The sequence below is a fragment of the Panthera tigris genome, chromosome A1, assembly GCF_018350195.1.
Source record: "Panthera tigris isolate Pti1 chromosome A1, P.tigris_Pti1_mat1.1, whole genome shotgun sequence".
NCBI lineage: Eukaryota > Metazoa > Chordata > Mammalia > Carnivora > Felidae > Panthera > Panthera tigris.
This window is the reverse complement of record NC_056660.1, coordinates 35,583,194-35,609,452: the sequence shown is the minus strand read 5'-3', so window position 1 is coordinate 35,609,452 and position 26,259 is coordinate 35,583,194. Positions and strand designations below refer to the sequence as shown.

General features: G+C 34.8%; 1 protein-coding gene across 1 annotated transcript in view; it reads left to right on the top strand.

Annotated features, from left to right (window-relative positions):
- Positions 1–26,259, top strand: part of DIAPH3 (diaphanous related formin 3) — a 503,867-nt gene that overhangs the window by 215,545 nt on the left and 262,063 nt on the right. Inside the window, exons 18-20 of the mRNA XM_015536788.2 lie at positions 3,561–3,656; positions 11,176–11,270; positions 15,665–15,766. Of these exons, the coding sequence (XP_015392274.2) occupies positions 3,561–3,656; positions 11,176–11,270; positions 15,665–15,766 (293 nt within the window). The remainder of the gene's footprint in view (positions 1–3,560; positions 3,657–11,175; positions 11,271–15,664; positions 15,767–26,259) is intronic.

Here is a 26,259-nt window from a genome sequence, read left to right as displayed (position 1 = left end):
TTGGTGTTGAGAAATGAACTGATTAAAACAAAAATGCTGGATTTTTTTTTTTTTTTCCTGATGAAGATAAAAAAAATGTACATTTTCTAAAAAGTAGAGGATTGCCATTTGGTCAGGTTATGGAGAGGAAGTCTACTAACATAATTTTTATTAGCCTTCATCTGAAAATTGTAAACCTTTTGTCTCATTCTGTTAACTACTAGGAGTAAGGTGACAAATGTGTCATTTTTGGTGGTAACTGGAAAAATCTATGACAGCGAGTGGACTAACTGGTAGGACTGTGCCCTGTATCTCCATTCCAGGTTTCTCTTTTCCACATCTGTACATACAGCCTCCTCTTGGACATGACTGTGTGGATGTACAAGAGCTTCTCAAGCACAACGTGTTTAAAACTTGAGTATTTAAACATGTTTTTCATTTCTTGATGAATCAAATAAACACCATTATCAGCTGCCTGGTTGCCCCGAGTGCCCTTCTCTTTTTCCCTTTTGTGTGCAGGTTCACACATACAAACCTACATCCCACAGATATTTACTGAATACCTGCTATGTATGTTTCAGACCATACTCTTGGTGCTAAGGATATAATGATGAACAAAGTTGCTACATTTTAAAACACTTTTTTTTGGAATGAGGGGAAGAAAGACAAATGGTAAATTGATAGTATGCCAAGAGTAAGTGCTTTGGAGGAGAAAAATAGGTATCATAATGGTGATTGGGAATACTGGGTGGGAGTTGCTATTCCATATAAGGCAGTAAGGGAAAGCAGGATTCTTTTGCTGCCTTGTGGTGAAGAGATTGAGATTGCAGTCAGTCAAACCAGGAGGTGGGCGATGAGTTGAAGGCAGTTATGAACCAGGTGAGAAAGGATGATAGGAAAAGCAGTAGCTGGGGAGATGGTAAGGAGTGCTTATCTCAAGGAACATTTTTGAGTTAGAGTCAACTGGGAAGTAGCAGAAAACAGGATGACTTCAAGCTTTTTGAGTTCAGCAGTTGCAACAAGAGCATTCCCATTTTTTTGAGATGAGAAAGTGTGGAGGGTGTGTGTGTACATGTGACGTTCAAGGTGCCCCTTAGACATCTAAGTAGAGATGTTGAAAGTAGACCCCTGGTATTCACTCTGGAATTCAGGAGACAGATGTGGGCTGGATTCTCCTTTTGGAAATCATCCCTTCTGTCCATCCCAGTTTCTGCTGCTTCAGGTGAGGGCACCATTTTTTCTCCTTTGGATTTCTGTAACTCCCTCTGTCTTGACCTCCTACCCTCGTACTTTTCCACTCTTTCCATAGCCTGAGTTTTTTTCTAAAATGCAGTTATTTTGATATCTGTCACATACTTAAATCTCAGTGGCTCCTCATTGTCTGGAGGATAAAATCCAGACGTCTTAACCTGGCCTAAAAGGTTTTGCATGATGTGGTCCCTGCTACTTTCTGGTGTCATTTACTTCTACTCAATATTCTCTGTTCTTATTATTCTCTCTTCTTTCTGTACCCTTCCAGTTCTTGCACCTTTAGATCTCCAAATACTATCCTTTCCTAATCTGATCCTTCCTCCTCCCACCCCAAAATCTTCTCTCCTACCTAACTCCTTTTCCCCTTCAAGCTTTTGATTAGATATTTATTACATGAAGACTGTCCCTGATAAGTATGGGTTATGGGATTCTTCTTTATTTAGCTGTGGTTTCTAATAAAATGTTACATATATATCCATGCATTGTAATTGGCATTTGCTTTGAATTTACTGCTGTTGGTCTTTATTTATTTTTTTAAATATAATTTATTGTCAAATTGGTTTCTATACAACACCCAGTGCTCATCCCAAAAAGGGCCCACCTCCATTCCCATCACCTACTTCCCCCTCCCCCCATCAACCCTTACTCTATTCTAGGTCCTTAAGAGTCTCTTATGGTTTGCTTCCCTCCCTCTCTGTAACTCTTTTTTTCCCCCTATTCTGTGAGGTCAGGATGTCTCTATTTTGTCTAACAGTGTATCTGTATTGCCTAGCACAACCCCTTTTAATTGGTGCTTAATATTCATTTGAATGAAAGTATAAGTGAAGTTACTGATGATAAGCATGTATGCAAAATTTAGTAGTTTTTATATACCAGCCATAACTAGTTACAAACTATAGTGGGGAAAGGTAGAATTAACCACTCCCTCCACTTCCCATCCCCATACTTAAGAGTATGATTTGGATTTACTTAGGACACCTAATAGTAACAGTGAGTATATAGGTTGCCTAGGAAGATCACTGTGGTAAGTTGAATAATTATAAACACATGTCATGTTGATGACTAGGAATTTTGAAAAATTGTCAACATATCAAATCTCCTTGAATCTATTTATAAATGCCTTGCAAGTCAAATGCAATTCAAATGAATTTTATTTTTGGAACTTTTGAATTACTCTAAAGTTCATGTAGAAAAATAAATGAAGGAGAAAAGGAAAGAAAATGTAGAAAGGGAAAAATGATTTGAACATTCAATTAAAAAAGATATATCATGCAGTGCTTAAGACAGAATGATAGTTGACCAGGAGTAGTACTTAGAGCAGTGGAACAGAATGAAAAACCCAGAAAAACAAATGTGGGATAAAAGTGTAATATAAAATTGGTTGAAAAAGATAATTATTAATAAAATGATAGAGATAATTAATATTTAGAAAAAATATAAAATTTGATCCCTCAAACTATGTAACAAAACATATAATAGGCTTTTTTGGTAGAAAATAACATAATGTGCCCTCTTATATGTTTGAAGATTCTTTTAGAAGCTATTTCCCCAGTATTAGTGATTTATTTGTACATATCTAACAAACACTGCTCCATTATTCTTTATTATCAAGATCCTAATTTTGTATGATTGGCCTTGACCGGAAGAGCTATCCATGAACACAAAGGAGAAGGAAGATGATAGGATGTTACAGATCTTAATTTTGACTATCCTATACCTTGCTGTGAGGACAGGTCATAGATTCGTGTTTAGCGTGATGCTTATTCTGTTATTCTTTTACTAAGGAGAGGGAGGCTAGATGCATTTATTGATTTTAAAACACTCAGATAATGTAAGCTAAGTATCAAATTTTGACTGTTTTTATAGATTTGGAAAACAAATAATAAACCATCTACTCTTCTGGTTTAGTATGAGCTATATTTTTAAATAAGCATGGTATATCAGACATAAAATAGCTGTGTGTGTTTGCTTAGCACTCTTTGAGCTAACTTCTTAACTTACCCTAAGTGTAAGTCTATTTCTGTAATTGTGTCCTGTATACTGTTCATATGAGCTAAGTGTTCTCATTGTTATGCCCAATGGTATTGGTTAAAATAATGCAATCAGTTTTATTTTTAGTTTTTCTGTTAGACCTTCACGTATTTACTCTTAGTTTTTCTAGCAGAAGAACCACCAGTGCCTATCTGAAACAGGCCTTGGGATGTCTATTATTTTTATATCCATGTTCTTTAAAAGATTTGTATCTTTTTTATATTCTTTGATAATAGTTCACAAACTGTCCTTTTGCTGCTGAATGCCTTACTCACATGGATCTATCCTTGCTTTTACAGAGAGAAGAGAAGAGGAAGATTTGGAAGAGAAGAAAGCTATTAAGAAAAAAATTAAAGAGCTTAAATTTTTAGATTCTAAAATTGCCCAGAACCTTTGTACGTATCAAACTTCAATACTATTACATTAGCGAAACACTGGAGGTGGTTCCTTTAAATTATTTCTTTATGACTTGTTTTTCATTTTATGTTATTTTAATATTTTATTATTTGCATAATAACTTCAAAGATAATTCATTTAAGCAAATGATGGGTTAAATTTTTCAAAATGTAATGTACTTTAGGAAAAAAGCTAAGGAAAGGATTTAGAATGAAAGTATATGTTGTATAGCTGAATAAAAAAAGGCTATCCTTTGTCTAAGCATATAAATAACAAGGAATTTGGGTGACAACATCATATTTTAAAAAATAGTAGTGGATTATTTCTTTTATACCTCTGAATCTCTATTATTTTTGATACTTGATCACACACAAAAGAGGTTGGAATATTAATGGAAATTAGGATGATGAGAAAAATGAATTCCATTATCCCATGTGAGCAGTTCAAAGCCTTTCCTCAAAAGTAATGACTGGAAATATTTTAGATTTAATTACTGTTACAGGAGCTAAATACTTAGCATTGAATTGTCTTTCTGACTGAATGGGAGAAGAGGGCAAAGAGTTTTGCTTCTAACTCATTTCTAACTGCAACTTAAATACATCAAAGATAGTTTGCTTGGAACTGAGATAATAGGATATGTATGTTATTTTCTGATGTTATGAGAGGGATGCAATGTGGAGAATCTAGAGGCATGAAAAGTTAACATGGCTTTTAGTCTTCCTTTCAATTATTACATGCCTCAAGAGAGCTTTTAGCAAGTATTGGAACAAAAATTCTTTGGTGAGAGGATAAAGATCCATGCTATTGATTAAAGAGGGAATTATGTTAGAGGCAGTAAGTGTGAAAGACAGAGTTGACATTCCTTTTGTGAAAGTTTTGCGATCTCCTTTCTTTCCTGCTTACTCTGACAGAGGGCCACCCCTTTTCTGCAGTGTAGGTATGCCAAGATCCACATGGATAGTGTGTAGACGTTAATGCTATTGGCCAAGATATTGCTCTCTGTTTCTGGGGCACAAGTTGATACCTTTGAAGTTAGATGTCATCATGTGACTTGCTTGGGCCAATGATAGTATAAGCGGAGATGAGATAGCTTTTGTGTGGGAGCATTTATTGGTGGTGTGAGAAACTCCAGTGCCCTTTCCCCTGCACCCTGTATGGCAGTCACAATGGTGTCTATCACCCTGATGAGAAGATCACAAGTATCAGGGCTCTGTCTTTCTGATGTGTAATGGACATGCAGTCTGAATTAGAGATAATTTACGTGTATGTGTATGTGTGTGCATGATTAGACTATTGAGATTTGGGGGACTGTTACATGATACAGGCATTTCAGGGAATTTTCCCCCTTAAAGGAACATTGTCTGGCTTCAAAGCATTATTAACTTAGATAATGACAAAAAAATTATATTCTCTGTGATGTGAAAAACATAGATTTTCTTGAAAAGTGTCTATGACCCAGATTACAAATTCCTAGTCTAGACTCTAAACAGCCTTGTTAGGGGTCCTGGAGAAGTACCAATTCAAATGGATTTTTTTTTTTTGTTTGTTTTTAATTTTAAGGGAAAGAGAGAGAGGGAGTGAGCAGAGGAGCGTCAGAGAGAGAGAGGGGAGCAAGAGAATCCGAAGCAGACTCCGCACAGTGTGGAGCCAGATGCGGTGATTGACCTTAGGAACTGTGAGGTCGTGACCTGAGCTGTAATCAAGTTGGACACTTAACCGACTGTGCCATCCAGGCGCCCTTTACATAGAATTCTTTTTAGATGAGTCAGTCATAATAAGTTAGCTTAAATATCTATCTCAAAGTTGAATAATTGACTTTAGTATTATTTATATATGACAGAACACGTGCTAAATGGGATTTCAAATTTAATTGCATTGGTTAATAATTACTGATTACCTTTCTGTGTTCTAAATTTGGCCCTTTAATCTTAACTACAACCCTATCACATAGGTAGTAGCATTGATGTTGCAGATGGGTATAACCGTTCAGTGACTTGAATAAGGTTGCCTGTTTTGAAAATAATAGGTATAGCATACACTATTCCTGTTTAGAGATAACAGAATCACATTTTCATGGAGAAGGATATTGTTTGTCTTTTTTGCTTTAGCTGAATATATGGAAAAAAAAAAATATATATATATACTCTTTTAATTATTAAACACATTTTAAAGTATAATATTGAAAAGTCCAGAATTTATGCCATTCATATTATGATGTAATCCATTCCTGGATTATTCTTGCCCTCTCTGATTGTAGCAAGTGTTATGATTTAAGCTTTAAGAAGCTTTAGCAACCTATAATCTTGACCATAATTATAATCTGGTTCACAGCTGTTTTTTGTCTTTGAAATTCAGTCTTTTGAGATACTGAATTGTGGGAAGAGTCTTGTGATAGGACAAGACAGAGTCTTGCCACTTAGAAATCTGCAATACATTCTCTTAGATTTCTCTTAACTGAAATATTTGATAGAATTTTGAGGAAAGGATGTAAAATCTACTCTCTTATTTACCTATTTATTCAAAAGTATGTTAGGTTCCCTATGTTTGAGTTCATAAAGGTTTTGGCAGAGACCCTGCGCTGAGCATAAAAGAATTCCAGGCACTCGAGGATCAAGAGAGGCCTCAGGAGTTTTACAAGGTTCATATGCTTCACCAGATTTTTGGAATATTAGAGCTCTAAAGGGAGGAACCCTGGAATCTATGAATTAATGTAAAGATTTAAATATTTATAAGTTCCCTTGAAGAAAACATGTGTGACTGGTTCCAAAATCTGCACACTTTACATTTCTTCACTGAACTCAAAGCTTCCAGTGGGACCTATATAGTCACATTTTGAAGGATAAGAGTGTGTGTTAGTAAAAATATTCACTTTAATGGGTCTTTTGGAGGCTTTAAATGAGTATCTCCTATCCTCAGTAACTTCTAATTTGTTTTTTAAAGATCTATGCTTGTCTTCTGAATTGGGTGTTATGCATTAGGCCATTTTCAACTTTTCTGTCATTTTTTTTCCCCCTTAGAGCAAATGTTTGCCAGAAATCTTATTCATAAACTATAAAAAAAATTGTTCAGTCTTTATAGATATAGGTGTTTAATGTGCATGTTATTTTAACTGTAGAATATTAATACTGGAAGGCAGAGAATGAATTACAAATATAGATGAAAGTAAAGGAATAAATGATGTCCATTCACACAGTAAACCCTTCTGTTAACATTTTTATCTTTTTATATAGTTGTTACTATATTAGTTATGCATGTTGTGTTATTTATGTTTACTTCTGTTATTGTACTTACATAAATGTGCAAGTGAGATCATAGTAGGTTTTTATCTGCAGTTTTGTTGTTTTTTTTATCTCCACGACCACCTTCACTTCTGACACCAGTTAAGTTTGGGGGTCTCCAAGACCAATCTTAAGTATGATGGTTTATTGGAAGGACTCACAGAAATGACTGAAAACTCTTTGATTTATGATCAAACAGTACAGATTAAAATCAGCCAAGGAAAGAGGCACATGGGGAGGTGTCTAGGAGAGTTTGGAGCACGAAATTTTCACCCATGGACATCTCTAGCTTCTCCCAGCAATGATGTGTAATAATAGTCACAGATTATTGCCAACCAGGGAGGCTCACTTAAGCCTTGGTGTCCAATGTTTTTACTGGTTCTTGGTTTTGGGTGAACCTGACCCAAAACTGTGTGACTGACCTTGGTTTTCAGACCCTCGGGAGGACAGGTTAATACTGTGTGACCCAAAATCCCCACCATAACTCACATTATTAGCATAGACTGTTAGTGTGACCCAGTGTCCCCAGTAAACATAGAAACTCTTATCAGGCAGGACATTCCCAGGGCTTTTGAGAGTAGCTCCCAGGAGCCAGACCTCACTTGATTAAGCTTAATCTGTTACCACACAGTATGCCACCCTTTTTCCCCATGCATTTTGTTTCCATATTACTCATTTGAAATTATTTTAATTGTTTTTGTTATGACCTATTATCAGAGAATATAGAAAATGCATGTTACATTTAATGATATAAATCAAACACCTACAGCTAAAGAAATAGAACATGACTCATACTTTAAAGACTTACATATGACCTTTTCCAATTTTATATCCCTTCCTATGAGAAGTTACCATTCTCTTAAATCTTGGTTTAAATATTTCCTTCCTTTTATTTATAGTTTTACCAACCATGTGCATATTCCTAAATAAGCTGTTTAGTTTTTAACTGACTGACTTTTATATAAACAGCATCATATCATATTAATGCATCTGGCTGTAGTATATTCATTTTTATTGCCATTTTTAACACATTCTTTGACTGTTACACTTTATTCATTTAACCCTTGATTGACTTCTGTGTTGTTTTTCATTTTTGGTGGTACTAAGGCAAGGTGTGGCAAACTATGGCCTTCAGGCTAAATCTTGCCCATTGTCTGTTAAGACACAGTCTACCAGAGCTTAGCCAGGACATTTGTTTACATAATGTCTGTGGGTGCTTCTGTGCTCCAATAGCACAGTTGAGTAGTTGTGACAGAGCCTGAATAGCTTAGAAAACCTAAAATAATGGCTATGTGACTCTCAGCAGAAAAAGTTAGGTGACTCCGCCTCTAAGTATATATCTGGGCAGCGTTTGTACCAATTTATTCTTCCACCATCAATGCCTGAATGTTCCTACTTCCTAACCTTACCAATGCCTCGTGTTTTGCAAGGTTCTAGAGTGGCTTAAAAAAAAATATATTTGGAATTTGTTGGGCCTTCGTGTTGTTGATGATTTGTGTCTCTTTATAATTCTGGAATATTCTGACATTTTCTCTTCAGATAAGATTTCTTTCAACTCTGTTCTTTTTTGTGATTTCCCTTTGTAAATCCAAGTAGACATTTTTAAGGTATCTTTACTTATCTTCTGTATCTCTTAATCAACTATTTTTCCATCTCTTTAAATTTGTGTTTTGGATTGCTTTTTTGCCTGTGGTCTTTCATGTCCTCAATTTTCTCTTTATATTATATCTAATCGATACATTGAGTTTTCGATGTCATTAGTGTATGTGTGTATATATATTTTTTACTTTCAAAAAGTAAAAAATCCTCCAAATCTTGTTTCTTTTTAGTAATCTTTTTCTTTTTCCCTTGGCCATTATTTCAATCTTTCCTTGAATATTTTTTTCTCCCAGGATTTCTGTTTTCCTTCCTTTAAGGATAGCTCAGAAATGGATTTAAGATTTAAATACATGCACACACTTATGTATATTTTTTAGATATTTCAAGGGTTTCTTTTTTATTCTTGAGTTATAGCTGACACACAATGTTACATTAGTTTCAGTTGTACAGCATAATGATTGGACAGCACTATACCTAATGCTATGCTAAGGATATTTCTTGATTGAGATCCAAAATATCCTTTTTCGGGAGGAGGAAGTAGATAATTCCAGGGCATCTCTCCACTTTGTCTTAGTGGCTGAAATATGTAAAAGTATAATTTTTCTTTCTCTCCATGACTGTGTTATGCCTCAGAGTAATTTTATCCTTTGATCTTTGTATTAAATGTTATAATCTTTTCTATATCTTCTTGTTGTATCCATAGACTAGGTTTCTTGAGTAGAATTTATTGCTTCTCAAAGGGAATTAATAATTTCAAAGATTCTGATTAATCTTACTAATCCTACAGAATTTGCAATTCAGGTGTATTTTAACACTTTGCCTTCTCAGTTTGCTTACTCCTAAGGTTTAACATATTATTACATATTATTAGTTTTGTTTTTTTCTCTTATTCTTTTAATTAAAGTTACATATATTTTTTAAGATTATATTTTTTGAGAGAGACAGCATGAGCGGGGAGGGTCAGAGACATCTCATGAACCTTGAGATGATGACCTGAGCAAAGATCAAGACTCAGATGTTTAATCTGAGCCACCCAGGTGCCCATAAGGTTATATACGTTTTGCTCATTTTCCTTTTTAGACCTCAGGGTATTCTAAATGAAGAAAAAAAATGCTTTGCTTTTTGGGGCAGATTTATCCCCTCAGCTTCCTTATTTTTTAATTGTTTAAGGTGCTTTGACTTGTTCTCCTTTTATGTTGTCAGAGATCACTCTTTTCACATATTTTCCAACAACTTATATGATTAAGATGTTCTCTTACCATAAAGGAGCTAAATTGTCATGTTAAATTTATTTTAGTATATGTTTTTGTTAATATTTACATTTAATTCTGCAATCATAAGCAACTGGTTTTGTACATGATGTATGTATTTAGGTTTTGTTCTCTTCCATTAATTATTTACTGATGACCTCTTTGAGATCATATAGTTACTATATTTTTTGCTTTTCAGCGTCTACTACAGGGTTTTTATTTTGTAAATTCATTAATCTGTTTTGTAATAACATTTAGATATTTTATTCCATTTGTTGGTATACTAAGGATTATACCCATCCATAATTTCTAGCACTATTATCCCTTATTTATAACTATTTGAGTTCAGAAATGTATCAGTGAAGCTGGTGTTGATGTTGAACATGTTGTTCATCTGTAAATGATACATGGTGTCCTCAGGTATATGGAAGCCTAAAGATAGCCTTTAAAAAGAAGATCATGTTTTCTAAATCTTGTAAAAAATACTGTCTGTGAAAAGACCTACAGACAAGATGACATAAGTTCAGCATATAAAATAAATGGTAGCGGTAGCAAGTTCTGAGTATGACATCACAGAGTGACATCTGTCACTGAAGAAGAGACACATTAATAGTAGATCAAGGGGGGGAAACGGCAAAAGCATTAAATCTAATACTATGAAAATATCCTTATTTACCTCAGTAGCTTTTGAGAAGATCACTGTGGTTTAATATTAGACATATGAGATATTAGAAAAAAATGTAAATAATGTTGGAATTTTCAGTAATAATATATTACCCAATATAATCTATTTGTATGGTTTCCCAGGAAAATTTGTTTTCCAATATTCGGTATTCAAGCTTCAGTTACATATAAAGGCTATTTTTCTGGCATATTGTCTATAATGTTTTTAAAGAGCAAAGTGCTATTATAACTTGCAATAGTGTAAATGCACTACTCGCCAGTTTTCTTAAAATATTTTTTTCTGAACTATTTAGTAGAGCTGCAGGATATTATAAAACCTAATAATACACATGTTTAGACAAAAATTATATGTGCATATTGGAGTTTTATGGTTCTTTTCATTCCAATGTAATATTTTTATAGTGTACCAAATATATTTCAGTTTTGTTTTTTTTTATCACATGAAAATTGGCACCATTCCTGCGATAGGCTAATAACTAAGCATTAAAAATCAACTTTGGAACCAGCATAATAATAAAGGGCTGTTGCTTAAATACTAGTTCTAAAACTAGAGTAGAAAATGTGCTAATGAAAATTTCTCCCATAGTCATTATATTTAATCCTTAAAGTCTCTCATTTTATGAATTATTTTTGATTTTATACATAGAACTACATCTCAAATTCTTTTCTTCTCTTACTCATTATGAACCTTTTTCTCCCCCTTTTAGCAATCTTCTTGAGCTCTTTTCGGGTGCCATATGAGGAAATCAAAATGATGATATTGGAAGTGGATGAAACACAGTTGGCAGAGTCTATGATTCAGGTAAACAAACTGGCAGAGAGCTTAAATTCCAATATTTCATTGCAAGCTTCTCATTAAATACAAATCTGTAAGTGAAGCAAAATTCTTAAACCAAATCATTCAACTGGAAAATCATTGCTGCATAATTAGTTTTAGCATAACTTCTGCTTTGCCAGGAGATAAAACTCTGCGTCTTTTCTTAACTGCAACTAAATATAATGCTATCAAAATGATTACATTTCAATTATTTTAAATGACTGTTTTTGAAAGGCAAATTGTTTAATTCAACATGTATGTTTTTGTTTTTGTTACAGTTAAGGTTAGTAATATGCGACTTAAAGTTTATTTGTATAATCCTTTCAGAATATGTTTTTATTAGGCTCTTACCTTGTAAAGTTGCATTATGATTCAGTGCAGAAGATTGAGGGACTTTTCATTTAGAGTCACCTTTATTAACCACCCTTCCTTGAGTCATTTGTGTTCCTACGAGTACTAGAAATTGTGGGCATAGCATTCTGAATTCATTCAGGAGGCTGCCAGATTTTTTAAATGGTGTCTACCCACAGTATTATTTAAGGAATGCTAGCGTGGTGCCAGAGTTATTTGCTGAATTCCACATAAGACATCAATAATGCGTGTCTTGATAAACTGTAAAATCAGAGTATCAAACCACAAATTATATAGGAAGAGAATAATATCTTCAGTTTACTATCTTTCATTCTTATAGTGGATGTACTTAGAAAAATGGCTTTTTAGCAATAAAAAGAAACCAGAGATTATTTGTTAGTGTGAACACATGTTTAAAATTATTTTGGACATTTAATCCATCAATGAATGGTATCTTGGAAAGTTTTGGGTTTTGCTTCTCCTATCTTGTCTTCCCAAGGTGGTTGCGATATAATCCCAGTAGAGGTTTGTGCTGTGAGTAGCTGAGACTCATATACACCTGATTCAGTAACTCTTCCCTGAGCCTTTTTTCTCTAAGCACTTTCTTTTTACTAGGTTTTTGTCTTTGTTAACTGTTGATCGTAAATGTGCCTTGTTGTTGGGAGTAAATTTCATGCTCCTTAAAGAAAATTTTTCTGCTTCATACATGTTTGTATTTTTTTTTTTTTTGATGCATTTATTGAATTTTTACAGAGTAGCTTTTAACTTGATTACACGAATGTTTTGGATATTCATGTGGATTTTGTGTGTAGAGATGGGAAATTTGCGTTTTTAAATTCATGTCCAAAGAACATCCAGTTCCATATATTTTCTTAATATATTAGTTTTCTATTGCTGCTGTAACAATTCACCATAAATTCAGTAGCTTAAAATAACACAAATTTATTAGTCTCCATTTCTGTTGAACAGAAATCTGGCATGTGTCTTACTGCGCTAAAGTCCAGGTGTTGGCAGGCTTGCCTTCCTTTCTATAGGATTTAAAAAAAAAAAATCCCTTTCTTTATCTTTCCTGGCTCCTCATGGCTTCCCACATTCCTTGGCTTGGGACACTTTTCTTCAACTTTCAAAGGATATTGACTCTCTTCTTTTTTCCATGGTCACATCTCCCTCTCGCTCCATGTTCTGTCTCTCTCTTCCACTTTTAAGGACCTTTGTGGTCCTTTAAGGACCTTCTGCAGTTCTGATAATCTAGGGAAATTTCCCCTATTTTAAAGTCAGCTGATAACAACCTTAATTTCCCTTTGCCACATATCCTAATATTTTTACAAGTTTTGGGGATTAGGTGTGGACATCTTGAGTGGTGTGGTTCAGGTCATCGTTCTGCCTGCCACACCTACTACATGTAAAACCCATCTCGGGAATTTAAAATCGAAAAATTTAGTTTGGACATTTATATGCTGATTAAAAAATAAGAATTCCGTGCTATTTGAAGTCTCAAATTAATTTTATTTATTTCAGTTTATTTATTCATTTTGAGAGAGAGAGGGAGGGAGAGTCCAAGTGGGGAGGGGCAGAGAGATAGGGGGAGAGAGAATCCCATGCTGGATCTCCAACCTCCCGCATGGGGCTCGAACTCACGAAAAATGAGATCATGACCTGAGCTGAAATCAAAAGCTGGATGCTTAACTGACTGAGCCACCCAGGTGCCCCTCTTAAATTAAATAAAAAAATAGGTTCCTAATTGTAAAGTGAAGAACTGCTTATTTTTCACAGGGTACAGGGAAAACCTTACTTTATAATAATCATCATTTTGGTAAGCTATGTTCACAGTCACGATTTTGTTTTGGCATATCTAGTTACTCATTCATATATAACCAGATGTCAGTAGTATGTCATTTTTGATGTCATCCTTCTAACTTATTCTCTCCCCGTTTGCCTTCATTTGTCTTTTATTAATTAGTTCATTTAGCATCTATTTTATTATTACCCCCCCCCCCCCCCATGTGCAGGGCATTGTGGTCGGTTCAATTAAACATCGATTTTGCCTTTCTGGGATATTTAGTTTGACAAGTGAAATGGTGTGTGTGTGTGTGTGTGTGTGTGTGTGTGTGTGTGTGTGTGTGTAAAATTATAATACAAGGTACACATGGCTGTATCAAGACTTTTTTTTTTTTGGTATAGATTAGATGATGGGTTAAGGGAGTGCTGTGCATGTGTGGAGGTGAGGGTACGTGTGTGTGTGTGTGTGTGTGTGTGTGTGTGTGTGTGTGTGTGTGTGTAGGTGAGGGTACTTCAGGACTGAATACAGTATGGATGTAGAAAAGGCAATAGGGCTCTGTGACTAATATGTAGCAAAGGTCAGTTATTCTGGCACTAGTAATACTCTGAGCTGTGAGGGAAAAGCTGTGGGTATGTGGGCAACTGTGAAGAGTTGGTTTAGTCTGAAAGGACCTTAGGATTTATGGAAGGTTGGTAACTTTGGTAAAGAAACACAGGAAGTTTGGGCCTGTATTCTTAGAAATCATTATAGTTTCATTACTCTACAAAGCAAAAATAAAGAAGTGAAAAATTAATAAATACATGATAAAAGATTATATATTAACTCATAATATTTAAGGGGATTTGATGGTCATCTACAAGGATACTGAAGAAATTCAGAAGACTGATTATAAATAACTCAATCCAGCTGTTAGCTAGAATGGTTAAAAGAAACACAAATAACCAGGTCTTTTGGCTTCAGGCAATTTTAATAAGAGAAATTTCTATTTATATGGAAAAATCCTCTACTTGCATTGTTTTTATTCAGTTGGTAGTATTAATAGTAAATACTTTTGTTAGGGATGATCTTAAATTGCCACTTTTTTTGTTTGTTTTTGGCCAGTCAACCAAATTTTTGTCCAAAGGTACACAGTGAGTCCAAAACTTCTTCTTTGATCTAACTACTTTGATAAATAACATTCTCTAACAATGTCTTTAACTAATGACACCTTTGGGGGCGTTTTCCCCATAAATATATAGAGCATGATATAGGCTGAATTATAACTTGTATTGACTTTGGGCTTGAAGACAATATACTGATGCTAAAATTTGGGATTGTGAACACCACTCTTTTTCTTAATTTTAATATCAGGACACTAATTTGTAATGACACTGTTAAAATCAATTACATTTTGATACGGAAGATCTATATAGACTTTGTCCACAAGACTGTATAATCATTACTTTATAACAGGGAAGAAAATTTGTTTATTTGGTCTTCATTGGGAGTGTTTGCCTGACCTTAAGTGTGTGGCTTGGGAAAGACTGTTCATGGACAAAGGAACAAGAATAACCAAGTAAGCCTGTGGTTTCTGGATGGGAGGTGATCCAGGCCAAAGGCAACAGGCACTTAAATTCCTAAAGGATCTCTTCAGAAGCTTTTTATTTGCAAAGTGTATCATTCCATGTCTTTAGTACCTTTTCAAGTTTTCTTCCACATCAGAAAAGTTACTTTGTCTTCATTTTAGAGATACTTTCATTTTTGTTATTAAAACTGTAATCATGTTGATTAAATCTTGCAAGCACTTTCATTAAAGTTCTCTGGATTTCATTTCTTTCTCTTGCCTTTTAGTAGTAATATGATAATTTCTTTTATCACCCTGGATGAAGCGTTAAAATATGTTTGGCTTTGCTTGAATATCTGACATTTAATTCCCTCAATCTGAAATGTAATTGATCACATTTACCCAGGTGAGAAAGCTGTTCCTTTGGTATAGGTGGAGTTTTTCTTTCTCAGTTATATAGCTAATCAAATAAACATTCAGTAGTGCTTGATTTGAATATATAACTCTAGAGAGTAAAGAGGAAAATTGACTGCTTTCAAGATGCAGAGAATGTAGCGTAAAGCTGAGTATAAGGGAGGTCACCTAGAAATAAAACTGAAGACTGACTTTTTTTAGTGGTTTCTTTCCAATAGTTTATTGATGGATTTATCTAGAGTGCAAGAAGCACATTTAGTGAAAATATTTTCTTATGTTTTTAATTTTTAGAACCTAATAAAGCATCTTCCAGATCAAGAACAGTTAAGTTCACTGTCTCAGTTCAAGAGTGACTATAACAACTTATGTGAACCCGAGCAGTTTGCTGTTGTGGTAAGTACTGTCTTTTGGCGTTAACTCTCCTGTGTGGGCATCTTTATACCAGGCAATGCAGGAAAGAAAATGTCAGGCCTTTTCACATCAGGATTGTCCCATAAAGCTTTGAAGCCCATCTTGCTTTTTTTTTTTTTTTTTTTTTAACCTAAGGATATTTATGGGAAATTATTTTGATTTCAAATATGTATATTGAAACTGTAGCCACAAGTTAAGTCCAAGGAGTTTTTAAAAAGTATAAACCTGATTTCTTGTTGTCGTTATTGTCAATTTCATGTCAAAATGTAAGATGAAAACTGCACTCCTATGACTGACGAGAGTATTTATGGTTAATGCTGGAGCATCGTAAGCCAACATATTGCAAAAACAGCATCAGTTTCTTGTTGTAATCACTCACTTCCTTTCATCTCCCATGTTAGACTCTGAAATTAGAAGTACAGTCTCCTCCTTGGTGATAAGGGTGAAAAAGGAATACCTTTAAAAAAAAATCTTTGAGACACCTTGATAATCATCTTGTTCCAGCCTCCTATTTTATTTATAGAAGTTGGGGGTCTGCAGAGGTGAAAATTCTTGCCAGTGCTATATATTAGCTGTGTTGCCAACTTAAAATTAAGATTTTTATCGAGCTTGCTTTCTCCTGTTCTTTTCTCCTATCATTACATAATCATTTTGAGGTTGGTTACATTCAGTCATCATGATGATACTGTAGTGTTTTGATTCTTTGTATGTAAGATTATTTTTTTTCCCTTTCATCTGAAGTTCTATTACCAACCTCCAGGGACATGATGGAATTTGTGTTTGATATAATTGTGAAGATGTAGGTGGCTAACTAAAGGACTGTGACTGCATACCGTATTTTGCATGTTGTTGGCATTTGCTCTTAAACTGCTTAAACTGCTGCCATTTCTTCATAAACCTATTGTCTTCAGCCCTCCCCGCACTACCTTCCTGTACCCTGAGTTCACAAAACTCTGCTTAGCACACATAAGGGGAAGAAAAAGGCGGGGTTTTTCCTATACATAGTCTTACAATTTTTATTATAAAACTTTTAACTTATTTTCTTTACCAAAAAAAAAACAAAAAACTTTTTTTTTAAACCCAGTTCTCTAGGGTACCATTTTCTTCTTTTCTCTTTTCTGTATTTCCTTGTTTGCTTTATATTCTATTACCTGATCATTTTGTTTTTCTTTTGCTCCATATTTGATGCTCTACCTGCAATGTCTTCCATTGGGTATAAGTAAGTAAGGGAGAATTTGCATTACATTTTTAACCACAGACTATGCAGAATTTTGGGGCTTTTTTTTTTTTTTGGCCCAACTTTTTTGACTCTTGAAGGAAATTATATAATGTAAAATTATAATATAAAAATATTTCCTATTCACATTAAATCTGAAACACATATAAGCTTAAATGAAAATGTCTATGTAGCAAGTAACTTTTTACATTGCATATCATCACAGGAAAAATGTAAAACTCTTCTCACGTTTTAGTGATTTTCACAGAAGAATGAGCTCAAACTTGCAGTTATTTTAAAATAGGCAGGTTATGTCCGCCTTTGAAAATATGGAGTTCACATCAAAGAGCCATGATTTACAAGCAGTATTCTCGTAGGGGCCAGAAATTTAAATATAGCAATTATATTTCCAGATATTAGTGCCAGAGGTTATAGTTTTGATTTTAAGACAGAGATAGACCACTTCCATTTTAGGACATGTCAACTCAAACTTGACCTTGAATCTACACATTCCATGCCAGGTCATACCTGACTGAAACTGGAATTTAATGTTGAAAGAGTAATGGTATTGAAAAACATCTGCTAGAGACATTATGAACAGTGTTTTATTATATGTTGATTGTGAATGTTCTTGAACCCATTGTTGTACATTCTAGTTTGTGTGGTACTAATGTTTTAAAACATAATTGCTTTGGGGCGCCTGGGTGGCTTGGTCGGTTAAGCGTCCGACTTCAGCTCAGGTCATGATCTCACAGTTCGTGAGTTCAAGCCCCGCGTCGGGCTCTGTGCTGACAGCTTGGAGCCTGTTTCGGATTCTGTGTCTCCCTCTCTCTCTGCCCCTCCCCTGTTCATGCTCTGTCTCTGTCTCAAAAATAAATAAACGTTAAAAAAAAAATTAAAAAAAAATAAAATAAAACATAATTGCTTTAGTGAAGAAAGGAGAAAGTTGACAGGAAAAAACAATAATATATATAGTATGGAGTGTGTGTCTGTGTGTGTGCATCGTCAAATTGTAATGTTCTTCAACTTTACCTTCTTTCAGCTTTTTACCATTCCTAATATGTCTCCCTTTACTTCTTAGATACTTCCCCCCTGCCCAAAGGGGGAGAAACCTGCTTAAAGTTCCAAACAATACTGCAGAATTACCAAAAAACATGATGGGCAAAATTGTATAATAGTGTGGAATGCCTGCAGATTTTAGTTCTTTCTGGATTAAAAGCTCAATATTGTTTGCTAGTTCTTTAAATAGCGATATGTTTTCAATTTATCAAGATTACATAAGTAATATGATAGTTTGGTAGTTTCAGGAAACTGATTATAATTATCATGTTTATTTCTATGATTCTCATTATACTGTTTTATTTTATAAGTAATAAACATGTTTGTAGTGAAGATGGGCTATTAACTCCCGAGTAAACTGAACTGCAGATTCCTACATGACTTTGATTTCATAGAAGAGCATTTACTTACTGACTAAACTTAGATTTAAAGTAGTAATCATTTCCACCTAAAAATCATCACCATATCAAAAACAAGGGTAGTCATAGGTTAGGGTAATCTTTGTACCCCCAATAGGGCCAATTCTTGCCTTTTCATTTGTTTTCACCAAAGATAGGCTTACTTTCAGCTCTGTATCATCTTCAGGTTCTGTAACGGTTGATTTCTACATTGTTTTCAATTTAGCAAAATCACTTGAAACTCTACAGTTACACTACTTGTCAGTTTAACTTTTTCTTTTATCCAATTATATAAATTTATTAATGTAATTCATGTGAATTTTAGAATTCTCAGAAAGGTGTGTTCCATTTCAACAAAGATAGGAATTTGACACTATGAAATCACCATAGTTGTTTGCATTATATAATCAACTTTAATTCCACTCAAGAATTAGGTAAAACAATAAGCAAAAATCTGCCCCACCAGGAGATTGGAATTTGCTTACATTATTTTCTCTTTGGTAGAAAGGGAATGTACAAAAGTAACACACCCAAAATGCCTGGTAACCAGTGTCAATTAAAGACCAATTAGAATATATAAGATATAACACATAAATTAGAAATATCTTTTACTTTTGTCATGTATTACTTGGATACAACTTTTCAGGACTCTATGTCCTATATAGTGTGTGGTATACAAATAGACTATTGAGAAATACTGTGTCAATATTCATGAAATTGTATGTCCTTGAAGCTTTCTTTCAATCACTAAACCATGTTTGTATTCCCTCCAGGTTTCCAATAATATAGTGTTTCATATGCTCTTTATTTCTCCCTTGAAATTGGAAGCAAAAATTTTTAATGCAGACACTATCTCGATTCCTTAAAAAAAAAAAAAAAGTTTTTTAATGAATGAATACTAGATACAGGTCCTTTTATGCTGCTACTAAGGGTTTAGTCACTCATCTATTATTTTAATAATTCAGAATCTTCCCGAACTAGTTTTCTTTGCAATCCTTATGACTTGGACATTGGCCAGTTTGAGCAGGACAGTTCTTAGGTGTTCAAGAGCTGGCCTTGTCTGTGCACTGTAGTCTAGTTGTGATCATCACAGTGGTGGCATTTGGTGGGCTGGTACCTTTTGGAATTGATCTCCGGTGCTGTGAATTCAGGTCCTAATAGTTTAATGGTAGAATTGATTTGTTTTTTGTAGCCGATTATATTATACTACCATGTCCTTTGTTTTCCGAGAGATTTTGGCGTAGGAAAAGTAATATCCCACCCCAAATCTGAAAAAAGTTGTCATTTAATGCTGAGAGACTGAAGATTCTAGTCAAATGGTATTTTAAAGGAGTTCTCTGGGAGGTAGTCTATATCTGTGTCTTTTTGTGTAACTTGAAATGAATGAGACAGTTGGCATGCTGATTCTATTTGTTGGTTTAGGTTCTGGGCAGAGGACACGGAGTACTGACTGATGTGCCTAATTTGAAATATTCTTTTCCCTGGACGGTTCAGGATAAAACTCTTATTGTTGCTGAGAAAGTGGTTTTTATTTGGTGTGCCCTTTCCTCATGCTTTATTCAACTTAATTGTCTGTCAATAAGAAGTGAAAATATATCTCCTAGAAACTCTCACTCATTAAACCAATTGCCCGTCTCTTTTCTTGGATTCCTTCCTTCCCTCCCTCTTTAGCCCTAACACCACCTCACCCCCCCTCCCAAAATATGGCCTATTTACCAAAAGTTGGTTCCCATTGAGTAGAACTTGATTTTAGTTGCATGACATTTTTTTTTTTTTTTAATATTTGCTGTTTCTTTGATCAGTAAACCATTAGGTAAAATCTCTGTTCTCACATTATCATGGTTTAACTGTGTGAGAAATAAGATATGTGAATATTCAATGGGATCAGAGGCTTAGTTGAAGTTTGGAAAAATGCCTAAAAATTTGCATTTGAAACTTAGTGCAGTAGACTTTCTTTGATTAAAAATTCTAGGTTTTCGAGTATATGTCTCCATATTATTTAATTCCGTTAAGCTGCCTGTTCTTCAAAGGGATCAAATCTTTCATAGGAAGGTTGAATTGAACAAATGTCGTGTTTGTGTACTGTATTTTGAACTGCCACCATTTGGTGTCACTGTAGGGCAGGGCTTTTAAACTTTTTGCAGTAGAGACCTCCATTTTTTTTTAATCAAAAAAAAAATGTTGTAGGAAGTTTATGCATATTTCCCTGCATTAAAAATGCCTTGTTTTAAAATATACCCTAATATTCTTGTTGTAAAACATTCAAATAACATATAAAAATAGTGAATACAATGTGGAAGTTCCTTGTATCTCACTAACTCACTGCATTCCACACAGAATACAAAATTATTTTTAACATTTTGTTGGATTTCCAATCCTGTTTCTTTGTACTCACAAACGTGTGCGTGTTCATATGAACATTTAGAAAAAAACTATTCTGAAACTTTTTCATTATAAAAAATATGTTTTGGAGATTTTTATTTTCATCATGTACCAGTTTTAGATTCTTATGTGGTATTTCATGGTCTCTAACTATGACTTTTTCTTTTTAACTATTTCCTTAAAAAAATATGGTTGGTTGGAGGGTTTTAAAATAATAATTTTGTATACATTCTTGTGTACATATTTGAATATACTATTCAGAAATATTGTGTCAATATTCATTAAATTGTATGTCCCCAGGGTTCTTGAAAGAGTAACTCTGCTTACATCTTTATGCATTTGAAGGCAGTGTTTTATAGACATTGTGAATAGGGACTCTGGGTTTAAATCCTAGGCCAACCTTATTAGCTGTGTGTTCTTAGGTAGTCGTTTATTTTTCTGTATCTCAATGTCCTCATTTATGAAATGGGATTTTTCCTATTGCTGCTATAATAAATTACCATAACCTTAGTGGCTTCAAACAACAGAAGTTGATTATGTTTTAATTCTGGAAGTCAGAAGTCCAAAATGGGTTATCAGGGCTCCATTCCTTGTGAAGGCAGGGGATTTGTTTCCTTGCTCCAAACTTCTAGAGGCTGCTCACATTCCTTGGCTCATGGTCCGTTGTCATTGTGGCTCTTGTCATCACATCTTCACTGACCCTCTCCTCTCTGTTTATAAGGGCCCTGTGATTATATTGGGCCTACTTGGATAATCCAGGATAATCTCATTTAAAGATTCTTAGTCAAGTCTGCAAAATCCCTTTGCTATGTAAAATAATCTATTCAAAAGCGTTGGGGATTGGTACTTGGTTATACTTGGGGGGTCATTAGTCTGCCAGTCAGAGGGACAGTGATAGTGCCTACCTCCATTGTGTTGTCCTGAGTATTTAAAAATAGTGAATTTGTGTAAATCATCTTGTAATAATAAACTCTTTATATAAAGGTTAGCTTTGTTATTAATACTACTTTTGGAAAAGAGTCCCAGAATTTCAAATGCTAGGTAAAAGGTATTTTTAATCTTGATATTTATTGCCAAACTATCTTTCTAAGAGGAGTGTCAATGTATATTTTTATGAACAATATATGTATGGGTTTTTTTTCTTGTACAATCACCAATATGTAATATTATCCTTTTTCATTTGTTTTTGTGTATTTTTTTACTTTATATTTCTTGGTTATGAGATGAAATTGAAACAGTTACTATATATTACTTTTATTTCTTCTTTGAATTGCTTATCCCTATCCTTTGTTTGCCTCTCGTCTTTTTTTTCCTTCTAGTTGGTAGGAGCTCCTTATGTAATCTATATGATACTCCTTTGTAAATATTTGCAGTTTTTCTTTTAAAAACGTTTTTTTAATGTTTGTTTCTGAGACAGAGAGAGGGAGAGAGAGAGAGAGCACACGCAGAGGAGGGGCAGAGAGAGGGAGACACAGAATCCAAAGCAGGCTCCAGGCTCTAGGCTCTGAGCTGTTAGCACAGCTCTGCAGCGGGGCTTTAACTCACAGACCTCTAGATCATGACCTGAACTGAAGGGGAGGCTTAACCCATTAAGCCACCCAGATGCCCCTATTTGCAGTTTTTCTTAATACTTCTCACTTATCTCTTTGCTTTTACTTATGATATCTGCTGGATTTTTTTTTGCATTTTTGAAGTTTGGTTTAAATTTTTTTTTAATGTTTGTTTATTTTTGAGGGAGAGAGAGAGAGAGAAACAGCATGCGAGTGGGGGAGAGGCAGAGAGAGAGAGAGAGAGAGAGAGAGAGAGAGAGAGAGAGAAAGAGAAAGACCTAACCTGAAGCAAGCTCCAGACTCCGAGCTGTCAGCATAGAGCCCAACGTGGGGCTTGAACTCACAGACCTGGAGATCATGACCTGAAGCTGATCATGCCCATGACCATGATCATGATCATGACCATGAGCTGAAGTCAGATGCTTAACTGACTGAGCCACCCAGGAGCCCCAGTTTGGTTTTAAAAGTGAGTTAAGGAAGACCCATGTTACTCGCTTAAGGATAGGAATGTATTCTGTGTATATGGACAAGCTTGGTCCTTTGTATATAATAAGAGTGTGGTTCTTTGCTTATAATAGGACTACAGATTTAGCTTGATTGTAGGGAACATCTTGTGAGTATGTAAAATGAGTGTGAAATGCCACTGACTATCCTTCACTGCCTCCCTAAAGTCCTTCATTTGTTCCCCATAGCTTTTACATGGATGTCCAGAATTCTTAGAGTAGCATTAGGCCTTTAAAAAAAAATTGACATATAATAAAATGTACATATTTGAAATTTGTAGAATTTGACTCATTTTGACATATAAATATACTCATGAAACCATCACCATAATCAAGATGATGAGCGTACCCATCACGCCCAAATGTTTCCTCAGATTTTTCTATAATTCCCTCCTTCCCATGTGCCCAGGCTTAGGTCTTTAATGAAGCAACACCTGCCACCCTCTCCTCCTCTAGTCTTCCTTTTCCCCTAGGCTTCATCTTTCCTCAACAGCTGTGCTCTGAAGGCACCATACTGAGGCCAGCTGATAATGCTTCCTTTTCCCTTTCTTTCTACTTTGAGAGAGACTTCTCTGGAATACATACCCTGCAAAATTCAGTATCCTTCCTCTTTTGTTACCGTAATACAACATGATGCAACACATGATACATGATACACATGGTGACCACATGATATTGGCTAAATGAATATGTGAAATAAAGAAGAGATAAAAAGAAAGAAGGGAAAATATATGGTTAAGAACAATAAAGCATGCACAAAGTTTGAGGAATTTAAAACTATATATATATTTTATTGTTTTAGAGCAGTTTTAGGTTCACAGTGATATTGGGAGGGAGGTACAAAGATTACTCATATACACTCCCCCTACCACATTTATGCCCTTCCCCATTATCAACATCTCCCCCAGCCCCTGAGTGGTACATTTCAGGTTAATGAACGTGCACTGACACATTATCACCCAAATTCCGTAGTTTACAGTGCATTCTTGGTGTTGCACAGTTTCTGGGTTTGGACAAATGTATGGAGGGGTGTGTCCATCATTTTGGTATTATACAAACATTTTATTGCCCTGAAATAAATGTATTTTAAAATCACCTTTTTATTTAAATTTTATTTAAATTCCTGTTAACATGTAGTATAATGTTAACTTAAGGTGTACGGTATAGTGATTCAACACTTCCATACAACATCTGGTGCTCATCACAACACATGAACTCCTTAATCACCTTCACCTATTTCTCCCATCCCCCTACCCACCTTCCCTCTAGTAACCCATCAATTTGTTCTCTATAGTTAAGGGTCTGTTTCTTGGCTTTATTTAATTAATAAATAATCATCCTTTCATTTATTATTTCTCTAACAGAGATCACTCTCTTTATTTTTCCCTTTGCTTGTTTTGTTTCTTAAATTCCACGTATGAGTGAGATCATATGGAATTTGTCTTTCTCTGACTTCTTTTGCTTAGCAAAACACTCTCTAGTTCTATCCAGGTCGTTTCAAATGGCAAGATTTCATTCCTTTTTATAGCTGAGCGATACTCCATTGTGTGGAATACACACCACGTCTTCTTTATCCATTCATCAGTTGATGGATACTTAGGCTGTTTCCATAATTTGGCTATTGTAGATAATGTTGCTGTAAACATCAGGGTCCATGTATGCCTTTGGATTAGTATTTTTGTATTTTGGTGTAAATACCTACTAGTACAATTGCTGCATCATAGTTCTGTTTTTAACTTTTTGAGGAGCCTTCATACTGGTTTCCAGAGTGGCTGCAGCAGTTAGCAGTCCCACCAGCAGTGTAAGAGGCCTGCCCTTCCCCAGATCCTCAGCAACACCTGTTGTTTCTTGTGTTGTTGATTTTAGCCATTCTGACAGGTGTGAGGTGATATCTCACTGTAGTTTTGATTTTTATTTCCCTGACAATGAACAATGTTGAGCATCTTCCCGTGTGTCTGTTGGCCATCCATATGTCTTCTTTGGGAAAATGTCTGTTCGTGACTTCTGCCCATTTTTTTAATTTGATTATTCATTTTTGGGTGTTGAGTTTGATAAGTTCTTTATATATTTTGGATACTGTCATTTGCAAATCTGTTCTCTCCATAGGTTTGCCTTTTAGTTTTCTTGATGGTTTCCTTTGCTTTGAAAAAGCTTTTTAGTTTGAGCTAGTCTCATTTGTTTATCTTTGCTTTTGTTTGCCTTGCCTCAAGAGACATAAAACACTTTTTAAAATGAAAATGTGAAGTATTTTTAAGATAATTATTTTAATTTTTGTTAAAATGAATCTCTAGATAATGACCTCTCTGTGGTGAGAATGGGTTAATTTAAAAGCAAACCAAGTAACTTTTGAGCATAAAATCTGAATTCACTCTTTTTTTAAAAATGTAGAACTTAACCACCCTGTGTAATTCTACCACTTAACTTGTTCACCTGTCACAACACATGACTGTTCTGATATCACACTGGACATTTTCCTTGATGCTTTTTTAACTCAGAATGTCATTTTCTTTTTAAGTTCATTGAATATTCAGGGTACCCTGTACAGTATTTCTTAGGGTACTTAGTGGTTTTATTTTATAAAAGGTGTTGAGGAAATTGTGATTCGATATGAATCATGGCTTATTGAGGGGCACCTGGATGGCTCATTCGAGTAAGTGCCTGACTCTTGATTTCCGCTCAGGTAATGATCTCACGGTTGGTGAGATTGAGTCTTGCATGGGCCTGTCAGTGTGGAGCCTGCTTGGAATTCTTTCTCTGTCGCCCCCCTCCCCCCCCCCCCCCCATTCTCTCTCTCTCTCTCAAAAAAAAAAAAAAAAAAAATTACAAAAGAATCACGGCTTATTGAAACACCTTTAGGAAAGGAGTGACCAAGATAGGTAAGGAACCTGAAAAAGTACCTCTGCTGAGCGATTGCTTTTCCAGAGGAAACATCTCCAGGGCTGTCTTTCATTTTTTAGGTGTTGATTATTTCAAGTGCTTTGCAAATGTCCTGATACAAGGTCAGTCCTGTTTCACAGACTTATCACTTTACAACTTAATAAGAGACATGAAGTTAGTATGATACAATTTCTTTTTCATTTTGGTTTCTGGTAATTACTTCTTCCTTTTCTCTTTGATAATTCATCTTCAATCTCGTCTGTCAATGAGAGAAATCTTGCCAGTCTCTCCTCCTGGAAGACAGAGTTCTATTTTGTCGTCTGCTTTTGGTGCCTGTCCTGGAGTCCAAGTCCTCTCAAATTTCATGATGCTTTAGACAGCACTTTGGCAAACTCATCTGCAAATCTTTCACTACCCAGGGAGGACATTTGTTTAGAGTAATAAATGATTATAACCAGATTCATAGCTATTTAAATCTTAGAGGTCTGCT